Source organism: Castor canadensis, chromosome 6 (genome assembly GCF_047511655.1).
Source record: "Castor canadensis chromosome 6, mCasCan1.hap1v2, whole genome shotgun sequence".
Taxonomy (NCBI): Eukaryota; Metazoa; Chordata; class Mammalia; order Rodentia; family Castoridae; genus Castor; species Castor canadensis.
This window is the reverse complement of record NC_133391.1, coordinates 120,045,457-120,064,793: the sequence shown is the minus strand read 5'-3', so window position 1 is coordinate 120,064,793 and position 19,337 is coordinate 120,045,457. Positions and strand designations below refer to the sequence as shown.

Here is a 19,337-nt window from a genome sequence, read left to right as displayed (position 1 = left end):
TCAGAATAGCCTAATTCATAGAGATGAGAAGTAGACTAGTGGTTGCCAGAGACTGGAGGAGGGTGGAGTGGGGATGACTGCTGATGAGTGTGGTGTTTCAAACATTCTGGAGTTAAGTAGAGGTGATAGTTGCATGGCCTTGTGATTACACTGAAAGCCAGTGAATCGTATGCTTAAAAATGGCAGATTTTGTCCCCCAAAGTAAATGTGTTGCTTCAAAAGTCTGTCAAAGAACATCTTTGATTCTAGAATACTAATAAAAAGAGCTCATGCTTTGATGTAAAATAAATGTATTTCTCAAATGATTGTGTTAATTTTTGATAACTCTTCTGGAAGACAAGGTAAGCCTGAGGAGCTGCTATTTTAAATGTGATGAAAGTCTCAAGGCATTGTTCAAAAACTCTGCTGTGTTCTTACTCTTTAGTGTTTCCTGTGCTGTACAGGATAGCTGTCATTGGTTAATGAGAGGAAAATGCACTCACTGTTTACAGTTTTTTTGAGACAGGGTCTTACTATATAGCCCAGACTGGTCTCAAACTTGAGATCTGCCTGCCTCAGCCTCCCAAGTGCTGGGATTACAGGGGTGAGCCCCCACACCTGGTTACCCTTGCCTGATGGAGGGCATGAACTTTCATGAAGGCTTTTATTTATTTTTCACTAGAAAATTGGTTAAGGTAGGAGTGACATGTGAAAGCCTCTGTCAGAGGGAGAGGCAGCAGCATAGCACTGAAATAATGCTAAGTGTTTTATACTGACAGTTTTGTTCAGGATCAGTAGTGTAGCATCTGTTCAGATGGGTAGGTTCAGATTTAATTTGGACATTAGAAAGAAACAACTCGGCAGCCAATTCTCTAGAGGACTGAACCCCATCAGTGGCCTTTGGAAGGCCATATTTAGGGGAGGAAAAGCAGCAGCCTTTCTCCTGAGAATTCTCAATTCTAACACCTATTTACACAAAGTCGAAAAAAGGGTTTGTAGGTTTCCAGTATAGTATGGGCTTTGGTGGCAGGTACTCTCAGTAGCTTAGAGGGTAGCTGAAACAAATGGGTAGTGATAAAATCCATTTTGAGGGAACTTTTTGTATTCCCGTCTCACTTATCTTCTGAACTTGTTTTTTAGTCGAATGAGCTGTTTTAATTCTCTCTTTTCTCATCTTTGTACCTATCACAGTATCAAACATGCTGTGGGTGTTTAGTAAATATTAACTGATGACAAGTCCTTATTTTTTTCAGTTAATATTAGTCAGATCCCTGAAAATAAACACAGTATATCTGTTGTTTATTCCTTCTTACAACTTTATTCAGACACCTCTTCTAATTAGTTGTTGTCTGGACTGAATGCCATTTTACACTGGACTTTTTGGAAAGAAGAACACCAGTAATTGATTTCTGGGGGTAGAATAATTGGAGGTAAAACATTAATTACCTCTCCCTCTGAAAAGATACCTTATTTAAGACAGAGCTTCTGATGTAGTAAATAATAAGTCACTTCTGTGCAGTATCTTAGGTTAATGTTTATTATTCTAATAAAAACTTTTCCTATGTGAAGAAGAAGAACAAATTAACCAACCCAAAGAAGTAGGAATCAATGAATAATTCCTACAGGATCAGGTTGGCATTTAGCATTAAATGATTTTTCTTTCTTTTCCCTGTTGCAATGTCTCTGGCTATAATTAAGTCATTCTTGATTTATTACTTGAGGTTTCTTCCTTTTTGCTCACATTCTGCTGGGTCTTAGATTTAGGTAATCCAGATATTTTTCCATTTAAAAGTATAACACAAAGTTGGTGGTAATAACTTGAATTTTTCAGCCTAGTCATTGAATATCTGAAGATGAATAAATCACAGCCCATGCCCCCAAGGAAGCCACAGTAGAGAGCTGACAAATTACCTCAATGTGGTCTGGCAGGTGTGAGAGGAGTTCTCTGGGATGATGGCTAGGCCAGCTTTACTGTTAGCACCACAGGGTGCCATTCATCCTGAGGACTGCGGGAGGTGGGCCTTGGAGGCTAAGAGGGAACTCACCAGGTAGGTGAGAAAAGAGGGAATCCCAGGTAGCGGGGGAACACTTGTACTTAAAGTCTTTGCCACGAGTGTTGGGGAGGGAGGAAGCTTTTGGTGGTTAATACCTAGCTTATGTCAGGCTCTTCACTTGCTGGGGGACTGGGGTGTGTCCTTGTGAGTCTGGGTTCAGGGTTTTCATCTGTAGGTAGAGATCATATTTTCTTGGTTTTCTGGAGGTAGAATGGGAAAACTCAATGTTCTTTAGCTTTGTGGAAGGAAGAGTATGGCTGTAGTCAGCTTAGGAGATGTGCTTATTAGATATGCATTGTGTGTCTTCTGTGGACCTGTCTCACTGCTGAATTCTATCCTTGTAGGTTAAAGCGGCCACTGGTGAAGAGGTATCTGCTGAGGATCTTGGAGGAGCTGACCTTCATTGCAGGTGAAACAGGACTAGTTGTTTCTTTTTTTAGGATTTGATGGTAATTTTGTTTGTTTAGAAGAAATTTTATGTGATTTCTTTCTCAGTGCTTAGCCTTCCAGACCAAACCATAGTTGATTTGTTTCCCAGTCTACAGGTCTGGGTTGGATTCTTCAAACTGTAGAATTGCACCTTCAAGCTTTTCATCATAGCTGAGAAGGACTGGCGAGCCAGGGCTTTTATTTATTTTAACAGCCCTTGAGCATGGATTGTGTACCAGGCATTGTTTTATTTTCCAGACTTGGGAATTTTTTTTTAGGGGATACAGGACAGTGAAGTGGTAAAGATGATATGAAATTATTTAATTCCTGACATTGGGACAATTGGAGGAGGAACAGATTTGGGGCTGGGACGGGGGATCAAGTATTCTTTTTAGACTTGGGAAGCTAGAGTTGCTGTCAGACATGGAAGTAGAGATTGCTGAGCAGGCAGTAGGCCAGATCAGGACTGGAGGTCTTTATTTGGGAGTCAACTGCATAGAGGTGGCATTTAAAACTGTGGAACTGTCTGGGCTCACCTTGGGCTCAACACTGTACCCTGAATGACAAGTAGATGTAACTATCAAGTTCATTGGCCTTGCAGGTACCCTTTGTTCTGCCCTACTATAATCCCAGGGAGTCAGGTGACTATGGGAAGAGTCCAGGATGAGAGGAGGATGGTGTGATAACATGTCTGCTTTCCTTTCAAAAAACTCCCATGCCTTTTGATTAGTTGATCAAGAGACCTTTTTCTCAGCTTTTCATTCACTCTTCATTCATCTGTTCATTCACTCACTCACTCATTCCTTTCACACTGAGCACTTGTTGTTGGCACATAGATTGTTCTAAGTGTACTAAGTGTATACTAAGTATGCAGAAAAGTTTTAGATGTAGTCCCTGCCCTCAAGGATTTAAAATTTAATTATGCAGATAAGAGAAGTAAATTAGTGAACTAAAAATATTACAAATAAGTATGCCAGCATGCTTCCAATTTTACAATCAGAGGCTAAAGGAAGAATAACTAAAGGAATGAGTAGGGTGTTACTGACGTAGTTGGAGGAAAGCTGAGAGCTGCCATAGTTTGAGTAGACACTCTTGTGTTTCAGAGAGCATAGCTGTGAGCACAGGGGCAGCTGTGTACCTGGCCGTTTTCTGACCATCACAAGGAGACTGGCAAAGTGTTAGCCTGGCCAGTATGGGCATTTCCACTGGGAGAGAATGGGGCAGCAGGTAGAAAAAGGTGACAAAGGAGCAGAGGACAAAGTGGACTTGTATTGTATGTAAGTGCTTGATCAGGGGAGAAGAATGTAAGATTTGAGGAATAAATTATTTATAGAAAAATTCGACTTTTTCCTTTTTAAAAGTTTGCTTTTTAAAAAAAGTAAAACTATAGGTAGTCTGTCAAGTTAGGGGTGTAGATTCTGGAACACATCTTCAGTCTGTCTCACTTCACACCCTTGTGATGTAGCCTCCTTGAGCTCATGTGTAAGATGAAGTTAGAGGTAGTACCTGCCTCACAGCACAGTTAGTGCATACCAGACATTGGGTTAGTATTACTTACTATTGTTCATGATAATCTGTTTAAAATCATGGGAAAATGATTAGGTGATGATGGCTTTTATAAAAAACAGTGTTATAAAATTTACTAGTCACAAATTGCTTTGGGTTCTGTCTGTCATTGTAACTACATATTCAGACTTCTCTCATTAGTCTTCCTTAAGATTTAATTTGATATAAAGACTTCCTTTGCTGCTGTTTTGATAAATATTAGGCAGTTTTTTATAAGAAAGCATTGTATTTTAAATATTTGATGATTTGGAAGAAATCATATTTCTTTTTCTTACCAAATTGCAGTGTAGTTAGAAGTTAGCCATTATAGCTGGTTTTATTTGTGAATATTGAAAAGATGGAGTCAGTTGTATAAAGAACCTGAATGGCCTACCACATGTGAGGCAATGGAGACCTATAAAGAGGAATGAACGTGGTCTCTATTATTAACTTAGGAACACCCACTCCAGAGGCAGAGTGACGTGAAAGCACTGTGACAGCCCAGCTCAGTGTCTCCTCATGGTTGGGTGGTTTCCCTAGGCCAGATATCAGGACTTTAGAGTATAGCTGCTTAGTCCTTACTCATAAAGTGAACCAAACCTCTCTTTTTTTCAGGTATATGTTTTTGCCCAAATTTCAGATTTTAAGAGTACTTTATTAGGAAGTTTTAGTACATCAACATCTGAAATAATAAGTCATCTGAATGGGACCAAACTAATCACCAGAGCAAGCCCATGCTTCATTCACTGCATTTGAAATGGAAATGGCACTCACCACAGAACCATTTTATCACTCCTCATTTTGCACATATTTTTACCCATGACCCAATGGACACTGTATTCAAGTCTTTTTGTTTGTTAGCAATGACAACTTGGGTGTACTTGGTAAGAAGGAGGCTCGGCAGTGTATAGGACACCATGGTCAGCGTCTTCACTGGAAGTCCAGTTGGGTACAAACTCTCTGTGCTGTTATCAGCTATATTGTGAATGTGTGCTAACTGTGGTTGGACATCATATGTCATTCTATGTCATATGTTTGAGGTACATGGCTCAAGCACTTAATTGAAGCTGTGCCAGCAAGGCCACCCCATCTAGCAGAAGGTCAGGGTTGAGAAACAGGAGATGTGGGCTCTGATGTAGTTTCTACTGGTCCTAAGGCAAAGTACTTAACCTATGTGTGCCTCTGTCTGTCCTGTTTGTGAAATGAGGATGATGCTCTTTTGCCAGGGATATTATGGAACAAATAAGGTGCCATTTATTAAGGTGTTTGAAAGTAAAAGTGCTGCCATTCTTAGACGAGAGAGAGTATTTAGGGTTTAAGATGTTTAAGTGCTTTCCTTTCCCCAGTTCTGATTATTGTCATATGCTTTACTCTGCAGAAAGTCTGGAGTCATCGACCACTATGCTTTAGATGACCACCATGCCCTTCACTTAACTAGGAAGGTTGTGAGGAGTCTCAATTATCAGAAGAAATTGGATGTATGTAGCATTTATTTTTCCATCTTTTATTTTCCTGCAAAGCATTATGGACTATACCACCTGAATTACGTCTTTAAGCAGGTGTTTAAAGATAAGTGTTCTAAATTTCTATAGGTTACTGTTGAACCTTCTGAAGAACCTTTATTTCCTGCTGACGAATTGTATGGAATAGTTGGTGCCAACCTTAAGAGGAACTTTGATGTCCGAGAGGTATGTGGGATGGAACTGTGAGCTGTCAGCCGTGCTCAGTCTGTATGTGTCCATTTCCAAGCTAGTTGGTTAGGATGTTTCTGTGCATAGGGGTGAGTGGATCTCAGTAAGGAACTGACCTATGTGGGAGCGATGTCTTTCCATAGTGTAAATGCTGAAAGAGTGGGAGAAAGGTCTCTTCCTGAGTAGGAAGTTTTCAGTGCACCACAACAAAGCTTGGTTTGTTCACAGCAAGGACTCCATAACTCCTGTGGATGTTAGGACCATGCAGAATAACCTCACAATATTCAGCTCCTTCTTTTCAGTGTTCTTTTGGAAAATGGATGAAACATTAGTAAGTCATTGAAAGAAAAAACCCTTCTAGATCAATATGACATTAGTGAAGAGTAGACTTGATTACAGTTGGAGATGTTGCTATGGTTACAGATGGTGACAAAGTCTTCTGTAATCTAGAGTGACAATTTTTAGTGTTTGCTTGGAGCATGTAGGCTTTTATTTTATTTGGTATACATAGCTAGCAGAATAATTTTTAAATTAGAAAACTCATCTTTATATGAGTTCTTTATGAGATGCTTTAATATTTTCAGTTTCTTTCCTGTTTTGACTATAAAACTATTATGTACTAGTTATTAAAAATGTACAAAATGCAGAAAAGAAAAAACCATCTAAAGAGAACAGCTAATGTCTTGATGCTTTTGGTTCAATGTGTACATACATCTGGCTCTCCTCCATGGGCTCTGTATCTGTGGGTTTTGCATTCATGGATTCTACCAACCACAGACAGAAATATTTTTTTAAAAAATTCCATCTTTACTGAACATGTACAGACTTTTTTCTTGTCTGTACAAGAAAATGATGTATTATATACATATTAATTTTAAAAACTGTGTTTTCCCAGCTTGAGTTATAAACATTGCCCCTTGTCCTTAAAATTCTTAAGGAAACATTTTCTATGGCTAGGTCCTAATTCTTGTCATAGTGCCTAGCAACATGGTAGGCACTTAGTAAATATTTTTTGTATGAGTTGATAGATGCATTATTCCATTATATGGACATGCCTCGGCCTCCTGAGTGCTGGGATTCAGGTAACGTGTCACCACACCTGGCTTTACTCTTGCCTTCTTAAGTACTCACCTAGACTTCCACTTTTTGCTGCTTCATGCTCATAATTGTGATTATAATTTATTATATTTCTCGCTGATAGCAAATAAACCTTGCACAGAGGTCTGGATGGCATATGGAACTGGGGATGGCACTGGAATCTGAACTGGAAAACCCTCGTCCTTAATCTCCCTGTCCATTGTACTGGGATTTCACCTCTCTGCACATTGGTTTCTGCTCCTAGAAATAGTAATAGTACTGGATTATCCATCTGATCCTGAAATGTGGGTTCTTGTGAAGTGTGGGTTCTTGTGACAATGCTGTGTGTGGTGGAGGAGGGTGTGTTAGCTTTAAACAAGTACAAGATGGTTTTATACTAAGTGGCCCTACATTGCTGTGCCCTCGAGAAGCTTCATCTTTGTGTGGGAGAATGACAGTTACATGTTCATGGTTTGTTTAAGTGGTTCATTCTGGAGATTCATAGCATCTAAAACAGACACCTGTTACATATCTATAGTAAGGAGAATATCTAGAAAATAATTCAAAGTAAGCTTTTGCTTTGTGAAGAGGAAGATGTTGGTACACATTCTCTCATTTTTCACCCTTTGCATCTTACAAAAAAAAAAAGGCTGTGAACAATATAGACATCTCATATGCAGCATCTAAAATGGCTTAAGTTTGGAGTGCGCTTCATGTTCACACCTTGTGCTTTTCTTTTGGTGCTTGAGTAGGTTCTGGTGTATGGCATGAGCTCTCCGTGACTTCCGCTCCTGATTAACAATATATGTGGCTGTTCCCTCAAGTACATCAGATTCAGAATCAGTGAGCATTTATTTAGGGCTCAATGATGATAATAATAATAATAGTAATACTTTTTCATGAGAGCTAGTCAGTATGCTTTAGTTAGTACTCTTTAAATTTTTTTTTTTTGAGCAAAAGAGCAGGTTTATTAGCCAAGAGGAAAAGAGAGGGAGAGCCCCCATATGGGAGGGGTCTCTGAAAGGCTGAGCTCTAAGTGTTATCTTTAAAAAAAACCCAAAAACCCCAGATGAGGAAAGAGGCTTAGAGGATTTTAAGTTGTTATTTTCTTTTTTGGCAGTGCTGGGGATGGAACCCTGGGCCTTGCCCGTGCTATTCAAGCACACTACTGCTGAGCTACATCCCCAGACACTTTTAAGGATGACTGGTTTTTCAGTGGTAGAGTTGGGAGTCAGAGCTGACTCTTCTTCTCATCATTATCTTCATACTTTCCTTTACTCCTTGTTCATCATGTCTTCCTGACTCTGTTTCCTCTTTCCAGAAGCAAAGACTGAGATGCTGGCTAAATGACTTACTCTGGGACACTCAGATCATAGGTAATACCTTTGATTGGAACTGATGTCCTCTGGCTCCAGGGCATCAATGTGCCCTGCTTCTGATTGAATCTCTGACCCTCACAGAGGCATTGAATGTTCCCTGGAGCTCTGAGCCTAGCCACCAGCACCGGAAGTCTCTGTTGCTTCTTTTGTGTGCAGCATGGTGCTCTTGCCTTACCATAAGGCATAAAATTGGAGCTCAGAATGTCTTTTTGGCATTAACCAGACATGTCAAGTGAAATTCTAGAGGGATTTTCAGTGTAGGATGAAATATTGTGAAAGTGACAATACGACTGTGAATTGTTTTCCTTATAAATAACTGTAGTACAATAATTCTTTTGTGATATAATTTCTCAGGGATACTGTCATTTTTTCCTCTTAGGTCGTTGCTAGAATTGTGGACGGAAGCAGATTCAATGAGTTCAAAGCCTTCTACGGAGACACATTAGTTACAGGTATAAAAATGAAGACTTGAAAATATGAGTGTTTTCTACTGCATTGAAAATAAGTCATCTCCTGTTGCAAGGCTTTGGTGCTCTTGGCATGAGCTTTGTCATTTAGAGCACTACAAAGGCATGAGTCAGTTTTTCAAAGGAGCCATTTTCTCAAGATTATTTGTAGCTGAACGGCTTCATGTATCCAGAGAGTCTAAAATGGTGACGGTTAAATGCTGTGGGACGGGTCCTTATGTGTGACTTTGTGGCATTGAATGAAAAGATTCTTATAGTAAAATTAGCAAGAAATATTGTAGTTCTTTTTGTTTGATGACTTTGACCTTGTCTCCTGCATTCTTTAGTCTCCAGTTCAACTGGGAAGTTATGTGTGATGGTTAGCTTTCCGGAAGGATGTAGAGGGACTGAAATCATCTCCCAGCTCTGTGTTGGCCTTAGCCTGATTCTTGTAAATACTGGCTTGAGAATGCTTTTGCTTTCTGTAAGAATTGGATGAACTGTCCTTGTCATACTCCTTTCCAGACAGTGTGATGTATCTGGAAAAAACCATGAATGATTATTAAAGTTAATTTTTTTTGTCTAAGGTGTTAATTTTGTAGGCTTTTGAAGAAAAATATTACAAACATGCTAGAGTTATAATCTTAGACAAATAGCAGAACAAATTTTGTGAATTGTACTTGGTTATGGGAAGGTTGAAAATATAGTAGTTATTCTGAAGATAACATATCAGAGCAGGAAAGAAAACTAGCTTTTAATATACATTGAGGCTTAAGGGTAAATCTCAGCATTTTCTCCTGGTTTGATTTGTGAGCAAGAGAAGGGTTCATGCTGGGAATGGGATTTATGTTTTTGCATTTAGGTGTTTAAGTGATTAAGAGCTTTTAGTTTGATATATGGTCAGGATTTGTCACCAAAGAGTGCAGGATGTAACCTTCATTGTGTGGCAGTCTCAAACCAGTCAGTGTTTTTCTGCTTTCTCTGAAGATGGATGGAGGTTCCTTGTCAACTTCTTTTATGTATTTGCCTAGTACTTGCTAAAAGACTTGTGGCACCCTTGTCCCCTAAAATAATCAGGGACCACATTCAGTTTCCTCCATCTCTTCTTGACTATCCTGGAATCTAAGGTTGGGATAAGAGGAGAGAAGAGACAGGAAGAAGAGGACGGTGGGGGTGAGAGATTGGCAAGCATAAAGGGTGAGAGGAAGACCAGATTTCTCAGAGGCTCACGTACCTCTGGAGGTTCTGAGGGTTCCTCCCACCTCAGTACTTGCCACATGTAGCCCCAGTAGATTCTTGGACATGTTGCTTTCCTGCTTGGAACTCCAGTTTGGATCAGACAGTTGGTGACGGCCCTCTCTCTGTGGTGCAGCTGGTACAATGGGGCTTGTGCCCTCCTCAAGTCTGTCTGTGACTGGAGCTCCCCAAGCAGGGCCACAGTAGGTTGAATGTCTATGTGGTAAGAGGTGTCTACAGGTGTATCCTCTTCCAAGTGACTCATGTGTTGGATTCCCATCCCTTTGTGGGTGGGGCAGGACCAAGAGTGGACTGCTCCGCCCTCTGGGGAGTTCTGGAAGTGGCCCTGCCATTTAAGATGTACCATGTAGGCTTTTGGCAGGGATTTGAGGCCTGAAGGACAAAGAGAAATGTAGTTGGTCATCAAATCAGTGTTTATTTTATCCCATTAAATAAACATGAGCAAAAAAAAAAAGGCCAGAGTAAAGAACAAAAACATATCACTCAAAACTCAGCATTCCGGCATAGCACTATGTGGTGCTCTCTTCTCTATTTGTTTTTCTTCTGCAATGTGTGTGTGCCACGCAGCTCAGCTGTGCAGCTGGAGCTTGATGAGGCAGAGTCCAGGTGCTGGGACTTTTGTAGCAAGCACCTGTGACCCACTGCCCCCGCACGGTGTATGAAGTCTTGAGTGCAAAGTATTTGACAACCGTTTCTAGTTTAAAGTAGGCTTTTTGAAAATCTCCCTGGAGGATTTTTTTTTCCTCTAGTCAAATTCTCCTTTGTAAAATAATTAATGTTCTCTGAAATAACCTAAAGTACCCACCTTACAAAGTAATCCTTTTTTTCTCTCTTCCTTCTCCCTTGTTTTGTGTGTGTCTGTGTGCGTGTGTGTGTGTGTCTGTCTGTCTGTCTGTGTGTTTGGAATAGCAGTGATAGACAACTGACACTTGGGGAAAGGAAAAGGAAAAACATGCAACACAGAAAATGAAAGTGAAGTGATTCATTCTCTTAAGCTTAACTGGATTTCTTGCTTTATACTTGGTTACTTCCAGGCTTGACTGTTCTTGCTTTTTGAAAAGAAAAATTATTGCCCTGAGTTTATCCTGGTTATTTTAAGGGCCTTTTGTCAGCACAGATATTTTCGGGCAAGCTGGTCAGACTCCATGCCTTTGGTATGTTTTATTTCAGAATGGCCCTTGTGTCTGGTATCTTCTGGGCACCCAGAAAGCTACTAAATGAATCGATGGATGATGACACACTTGACCAATCATTTAACCAAACCAACCAAAGACAGACAGATAACTTCATATGTAGCATGACCCTGTTAAGAAGCAAAAAACAAAACAACCAGACTCTAGTAGGAATTGAAAGTTGTGATATGAACTGTTTTATGCCATAGACAAAAATCTCTTTACATTTTAAACCTTGACCTGAAACTACAGAATATGTAAATATACCTCTGTTGTGAGGTATTATTTCCACCTTGGAAAACATAAATCCTTTTTGAATTTTCTTTGAGGATTTGCTCGAATATTTGGGTATCCAGTAGGTATCATTGGAAACAATGGAGTTCTGTTTTCTGAATCTGCCAAAAAGGTAAGTACTCTTCAGAATGCTTTGAGATTTTCTGTTCTGATTTAACAATTAATTTTGAAGGTCATGTAATGAATTAAAATTCATGCGTAAAAGCTTTGTAATGTTTAACCGGATACCTTAGCAAACAGAACACTGTGTTTGTATGTGAGTGTGTTAGTGTTGGAAACAGTTCTTGTGGTGGTTTACGTTAATTGATGTGTTATCTGTAGCACAATTGAAAAGTCAAATACACTTGTGTTAGGAGCATTCTTATGATACACCTGACTTATAGTTGCTGTAGAGGGCATGTCTGTTCTAAGAAGGGAGAGATACTTGTCCTGAAAGCGCCTTTCACTCCCTAGGGCTCCCTGTGCTGCAGGAATCCAGACATCCTGTTGTGGGTTCTGAGATGTGCTCCATTTGACTTTACTCAATTTTTACCTTTTGGAAATGTGAAGATAGTAGGTGTTTTGGCAGTGACATTCAGCTTAGTATTTGATTTCATAGTTCATTGTTTCAGATTTGCCTAGTCTTGGGTAAATGTAATTCATGTATTTTGATAAAATGTTGTCTTAAGAAAAAGTTTAGTCTTGTCTTCTCTTTTCAATTAATAAAAAGTGTCCCTTATTTATAAAGGTAACAGGTAGCTAAATTCTTCCATAACATAACAGAGGAAGAATTTATCTTTGACGAAATGTTTTATCAATGAACCAGTTTCCCTCAACTCAATTATAAGATGAAAATGAGAAAGTAAAAATGAAGAAAATTAAAATCATCTATAATCATATCACAAGGAACATTTAATAACAATTTGTTATTCTTAGTTTTTAAAAAATTAGCTAGGTGTGGTGGCAAATGGTTGTAATCTCAGCACTAAGGAGGCTGAAGCAGGAGATCACAAGTCTGAGGCCAACCTGGGCTATGTAGCAAGACCCTGTGACAATAAATAAAAAAAACTAAACAAAAAATCCACGCCCACAAAATTGATATTGACATATAGATAAATTTTGCTTATTTTCATTTAATAATATATAGTGAATATTTCCCCGAATCTTAATTATTCCTGAGGTAATGACTTTTAGTGAACACAAAATATACTTATCTTAGCAGAATAAATAGCAGGCTGGGCATGCTGGTGTGTGACTGTAATCCTAATTACTCAGGAAGTGGAGACAGGAAGGTCATAGTCCCCTCAGGACAAAAGCACAAGACCCTGTCAAAAAAAAAAAAACAAAAAACAAACTAAAGCAAACTGCCTGGTTTGATCCAGGCAGAGGTGTATTTGGCCCCCAGCTGACATTTCATTATTGGAATAAGCTTAAATGTCTGTGTGATTTTGTCCTTCCTGTAAACCTAGTCACAGTGGGATTGCGCAGTTGCTTTGCAGTTTCCAGCAAAAGTGAAGGGATTTGCAGCAGAGTAAAACATGAAGGAAATGACTTATAAGTGTTTCTTGCTCATGTAATGTTAAAGAGAGGGAAAGAGTAGTTTCATTTTTGGATCATTAAATAATTTCCTAAATTTAAGACTAAAAAGATCTCTAGCACTCACCTACTCTAAAAATCCTATTTACTTGGGGCATGTTGATAAGATATGTATTTCATCATTATCTTGATACATGAAGGAATTTCAGATGATCATCAAAATGTAAATCATCTCTTTTTTTTTTTCCTGCTTCACTGAGGCTTGAACTCAGGGCCTCACGCTTGCTAGGTAGGCACTCTACCACTAGAGCCACTTCACCAGTCCTTTTTTGTGAAGAGTTTTTTTGAGATAAGATCTAGCAGACTATTTTCCTGGGCTGGCTTCAAACCTTGATCCTCCTGATCTCTGCCTCAGAGAGTAGCTAGGATTATAGGTGTGAGACACCGGTGTCCAGCTAAAATTTCATTCTTGATACCCTGTCAACTGGAGACTTAGAGAATTATGACCACATCTAGCAGTTACCATTGACAGCAGTTCTTTCTTCTCTGTTACTTAAGTGTTAGTGCTGTGGAAAGTTAGTGTTGACTTCATCCTCGACATGGTTGGTCATGTGCCAGTGATTGTGCAGGCGAGTGTGCAAACCTGCAATCACATGTGTCCTACTGGTGATGGGGCGGTGCTCTGCAATCATTGTTGCTGTGGATAGAAGGTCCTCCCAGCCACACACAGGGTATTCTTTCTGACTTTGACCCAAATCGCAGTTTTGTAGGATAAATGATAATTGTGGACTTAATTTCCTTTTTTAAAAAAAGATCTTTATGTTATTTGTTTATAGGGTGCCCACTTCATCGAGTTATGCTGCCAAAGAAACATTCCCCTGCTGTTCCTTCAGAATATCACTGGTAAGAAAGTAGTGTCATCAGCTTGGTCACATTTACTCCAGCCTCCACGGTCCAGATGGCTCACCTGCTAGCGCAGAAGGTTCTAACGTATCTGCTACATCCACTAAGGGGCAACACTTTCCTTCATGAATGTTGAGTGTTTTGAGATCACCCATATTTTCTTTGTTTTGGGGGAGGGGACAATTTGAAACAGGGTCTCACTATAAACTGAGGCCGGCCTGGAACTTGCTTTTTAGTCCAGGCTGGTCTTGAACTTGTAGTCTTCCTGCTTTTGCCTCCCGAGTGCTGGAATTACAGGTGTGTACCACCACAGTTGGCAAGATTATCCATATTTTCTAAGTGAAGCAGTTTCTGAGGTTTGTTTATCCCATTCAAGTGGCTGTACCACCCACCCAGAGAGCAGCAGGCTGGTTGTCATCTGCCTGCTGCCAGAGAGGGTAATCTGTTCCCCCTAAAGGATTTCAAGCACATGCTATGGTTATCCCTTTATCTTTTATTGCACAGTTAATTTTACCTGAAGCAGCATCTTTTTAAAATGTACTTGCAGCTGAAGGTATGGCTTAAGTGGCAGAGCATTTGCCTAGCAAGTGCTAAACCCCAGTATTACCAAAAAAAAGTACCCACATATCCTGAACTGCTAGCTGGGGTTTGCATTTTGACCCCAATGGATAGATGACTGAAGTGGGTTCTGTCCCCTCTGTGGACTTCATATTCTTTAGAGGATCTTCATGTGGCAGATGGAATAAATTTTACGGTCTCTTATTTATGCTCTGCACTTCTTTCTTAGGCTTCTGTGATTCCTGCTGTCCTGTCTAGTATGTGTGAGGAGACGTTCAGATATGTTGGCTAGCTGAGAACTTCCTCTTTCCCTCATACTTCTAAGTCAGATGTGGTTCCCCACAGGTTCAGAGGATTGAGAGGCTATTAATTCCTTGATGGGGTCTGGCAGACCTTGAGAAGGAGGGGTTGGCTTTTGACAGCAAGCAGGGCTTTGGGCAATACTGGTGGGAAAACATCTCCATCCTGTGCTGCACTCACATTCGGCATACTTGGTTAGACAAGGTGGGTTTTGTTGTTGTTGCTGTTTGTGGTGCTAAGGATAGAACGCAGGGCCTCAAGCATGTTAGGCAAGTGCTCTACAACTGAGCCACAGTCCCAGCCCCAGATGAGGTTGTTTTAAATTTTTGAGACAGGTTCTTGCTGTCTAGCTCAGACTAGCCTCAAACTCAATATCCTCCTGCCTCAGGCTCCCAAGAGCTAAGATTGCAGGCATATACCACCATGCCCAGCTTCCTTGATGAATTTTGAGAGCAGTTATTTCTAGATGGCAGCCTGAGCAGGTGTGTGGTAATCCATGTACAAATGCAGTTTAAAAGGACTTTGAAGCTTAGCTGATCCAGAGACCTTGTTTCTAACGACTTATACCAATAAGTTAAACATTGTGCTTAGAAAAAAACTACGTTACTGTTTGTTTGGGCTGTGTTGGGGCAGAGGGCGGAGGCTCAGTTTTGTTTTACATCATATTTGAGGGATGTGTGAGATATCCATTGGGCCACTGAATAAATCTTGGGCACAGAAGAGGTGTCTTACTTGGGGATGAAAATGCACACATAGACGGTCCAGGTGAGGTACACATATGCCTGTAATCCCAGCACTCAGGAATCCAAGGCAGGAGAATTGTGAAGTCCAGGTCAGCCTGGACAACTTAGTGAGAATCTGTGTCAAAAAAAAAAAAAAGAAAAGAAAATGTAGGCATCAGAATATGGAAATGATATTTAAAGCTGTGGGAATAGATAAGAACACCCCAGGGAGAAGGAAAGAAGGCTCAGGAACAAGTCGTTGAGAAATTCTGGTTTGTCTACAAAGAGAAGAGGAAAGGACGAAGGGCATGGTTATACAGTGTTTTGAGAGTGGGAAGGAGGATTTGAGAAAGCCAAATAAGATGTCTTCACTCCTCCTTTTGAAGGCAGACCATGTGCAGAGGAGGAGAGGGGTGAGGGAAAGACTTTGAGGAGGGCTGATACTTTGGGGGTGGGAGACTATGGTGGGAATGTTCCAGGGACTTAAAGAACTAGCTCAAGGAGGGCTGAGCTACTCTGAGGGCTGGCTGAGCAGGGCAACTGGAGGCAGCAGACAGTGCCCCATAAAGGCAAGGGCCCTGCTGTCGTTCCCGTGGTGACCATGGAGACTGCAGGTCCATCAGCACTGTTGTGCAGAATGGGATGACCTGAAGCTAGAGGTTTGGGAAGCAGGAACAGAGACAGCTGATCAGGCAAGCAAGTCTACAAACATGGGAGAAGAAATGCCTTCCTTGGACACTGGGGTGGGGAAGGCTACCCATGATGCCTGACTTGGTGTTTCTGGGATGAAGAGGGAGGAGCTCAAGGGCTGAAAGGTGCATGGCAGCAGCAGAGAAGTTTCAGCAGAGCTGGGTTTGAGGAAGTACAAGGATCCTGTAATTACAATGGTAAAATTTTAGCTTGCTGTGGAGCCACTGGCAGGGCCTCTTAGCATCCCCATGAAACATTAATCGTGATGTCATCAAAGTTTTAAAGCAGCACTGCAGAAGGAACAGTTTTTACTTTCAACCAGGTCAGTGGAGACCTAGCCTCTCCCAGGCTGACTTGCCACAGTACCTTCTCCCTGAGCTGGCCTTGTCACAGCCTTTCACCATCAAGCCTCTGTGTTGAGGAAGTTTCTTAAGGATATACTGCTTCCTTTTGTTGTTTGAAGACCTCCGTGTGCATCCAAATGACCTGTTTTAAGAAAGTTTAAAAAGTGATGAGAGGAAATTTTTATTTTACCTTTCAAAACACACTTTGGGGAGTCTGTTTCACCTGGGAATCTTTTGTTAGGGTAAGAGGCTTGTAGGAAAATTAGTTTAAGACAAGATGTCCTTGTAGTACCCTGGAGGAATTCCCTTCTGCAGTGCATTGCAGCACTCCCAGGATGGATTTCTGCTCTCTCTCCTAGGATTCATGGTTGGTAGAGAATATGAAGCCGAAGGAATTGCCAAGGATGGTGCCAAGATGGTGGCTGCCGTAGCCTGTGCCAAAGTGCCTAAGATAACTGTCATCATTGGAGGGTCCTACGGGGCTGGGAACTACGGGATGTGTGGTAGAGCCTATAGGTGGGTGGTTGTCATGGTTTTCCATGACAGAAATAAGCATGCTTCTAGTACAATTATGAACGGCCAGTTTACATCAGGCCTGAGATACAGCATCCACAAATCTTGGTCAATTATACCCTAATTTATATCAATCCAAAGGGTAAAATTAAGTCCAATGCCAAAAGTACTATCTGGGAAAAAACCCTACAATGGGATCCAAGAAATACTTGGAAATGCCACACATTAAGACTTGTATGATGCAGCTAAGAGCTTGCTTTGAGAGAGGTTTAAAGCCTTCACTGTGTGTTCTGTAGTAGAAAAGAAGTAAGGCTGAAAATCAACAGAGCATCTGGCCCAGGAAGAACAATGTATTAAACCCAGGAACAATAAAAAGGCCGTAAGAAATAGTAGACATAAGATAGAGATAGGAGAATCAGTAAAGCCCAAAGGTGTTTATTTGGAAAGGTTAACAAACTTGATAATCCCTTGGTGAAACTAAACGTAAAGAGATAAGACATATATAGCCAGTATCAGGAGTGGTAACAAGATGGTCACAGATAACAAAGAATATTATAAATACTTTTATATCCAGAATGGGTCACCTGGAGAACTTAAAAACCACATTCATGTTTAGATTCCATCTCTGGAGATTGGTCTGAGATGGGTTCCAGGCATTGATGTTTTCTTATTTTTTGGTTGAGTCTTTTTTTGGCTGAACTAGGGATTGGACTCAGGCCTCATGGTTGCTAGGCAAGCACTCCGCCCCTTGAGCTATGGCCTCAAACCCTTTCACTTTATTTTTTTAGATAGGATCTTTATTTTTTACCCTCAGACCATGATCCCCCAACCTCTTCCTCCCATGTAACTGGGATTATTACACTGGGCCCCAGGTTTAGTTTTTGTTTTTTAAAGCTTCCCAGATTATTGTAATGTGCAGTTGAAAACAAGAACCACCGATTTAAAAGACAAGCATGGCCTCTGAAAAATCTCTGTATCATGTATTGAACTCACTGGATCATTCTTTTCTTTTCTCTTAGCCCACGATTTCTCTACATGTGGCCAAATGCTCGGATTTCAGTGATGGGGGGGGAGCAGGCAGCTACTGTGTTAGCCACAGTAGCAAGGGACCAAAAAGCACGGGAGGGGAAACAGGTAAGTGACATTTCCCCTCTGTCTAGGTGTGGCCTTCACCAGTGAGGCCACTGGAGCCCAGAATCCCTGTTTATGGAGAGAGTTGAGGAGATGCTAACCGGAAGCTGTCTGAGCAGTTTAGGCTTACTTGCCATTTTCTGTGTTTCTTTTTAAAAGCCATTCATTTGGTATACCTTTGTGGTCATTTACAAATTTTTCTTAAACTGCCCATGAGTAGTGCTTAAGGCATAGGTATGTTTGACTCTTAGTCATTTGAGGTTAGCAAGATTCAAATAAATCTGATTTACTTCTTTGACTTTATGACTGAAAGCAGCAGAATTTAATTTTTTCCATTTTACTTTTATATTGTTGTTAAGGATCCCTTGAGTAGGAGGGCTCAGTCATCTACTGAGAATTGAATAACATTGTATTCTGTGAAAGTATAAAGAACAGAAGTAGAGAAAGGGCAGTGGAAACTAGATGAAAGGCATATTAGCTTTTAAAATGGATTCTTTTGTTTGGTCTCTGTTAGAGAGTCTTCTGCAATTTTGCAGTAATTTTTATGGTGAGAATTTTTAACTGCTTTAAAATATTCATGGTATGTTCCTGAAGCTGCTTTGGTACACCATTGTCTCTTTGTAGGAAAGCCTCATTTGGAGGAGGCCCTGCCTTCTCAGGCTTTGGGCTGCCATCCAGGGGTCATCTGGTCTACCACTGGGTTTTCCAAGTTGGGGTAACATAAACCCAGACCAGTGGTTCCTGCCTTTCTGAATGAATCCACAAATGCCTCCATTCCCTGATCATCTTTGCCAAGCAACAGGAGCTCTATAGACTTAAATTGAGGTTTTAGATGTACTTTAGTACCAACTAGCGTCAAAACGAAAGGACACCTTTGGGTTTTTTTTTTGTTTTGTTTTAATCTTTTTTTTTTTATTTTTTATTGTTGTGCTGGGGGTACCTTGTAGCATTTACAAAAGTTCTTAAATAAATCAAATATATTATACTTGAATTCACCCCCTCCATCATTCTCTTTTTTCTCCCTCCCTCAAATCCTGGAATAGTTTCAACAGATTTCATTTTTCCATTTACATACATGTGTACACAGTATTTGCACCATATTCACCTTCCTACACCTTCCCCCACATCCTTCCCGCTCCCACTGGTACCAACCCTGAGCCCCCAGACAGGATCTGTTCTGCCCTCCTGTTCTCTGATTTTGTAGAAGAAAAAAGAATGACACTTTTGTTTGTTTAAGATAGCTATCCAGGGAGTTTCCTAATGACATTATATGTATATATATGTGTTATAACCTGAATTATACCTCTGCTTTTTTGTGTAGATGTCTAGGTCAGGTAG

The 19,337-nt window shown here is 40.5% G+C and overlaps 1 protein-coding gene across 1 annotated transcript in view; it reads left to right on the top strand.

Annotated features, from left to right (window-relative positions):
- Mccc2 (methylcrotonyl-CoA carboxylase subunit 2) overlaps positions 1 to 19,337 on the top strand; it is a 77,429-nt gene that overhangs the window by 41,908 nt on the left and 16,184 nt on the right. The window contains exons 8-15 of the mRNA XM_074077327.1: positions 2,378 to 2,442; positions 5,386 to 5,485; positions 5,600 to 5,695; positions 8,534 to 8,606; positions 11,359 to 11,435; positions 13,675 to 13,741; positions 16,715 to 16,871; positions 17,888 to 18,002. Of these exons, the coding sequence (XP_073933428.1) occupies positions 2,378 to 2,442; positions 5,386 to 5,485; positions 5,600 to 5,695; positions 8,534 to 8,606; positions 11,359 to 11,435; positions 13,675 to 13,741; positions 16,715 to 16,871; positions 17,888 to 18,002 (750 nt within the window). The remainder of the gene's footprint in view (positions 1 to 2,377; positions 2,443 to 5,385; positions 5,486 to 5,599; positions 5,696 to 8,533; positions 8,607 to 11,358; positions 11,436 to 13,674; positions 13,742 to 16,714; positions 16,872 to 17,887; positions 18,003 to 19,337) is intronic.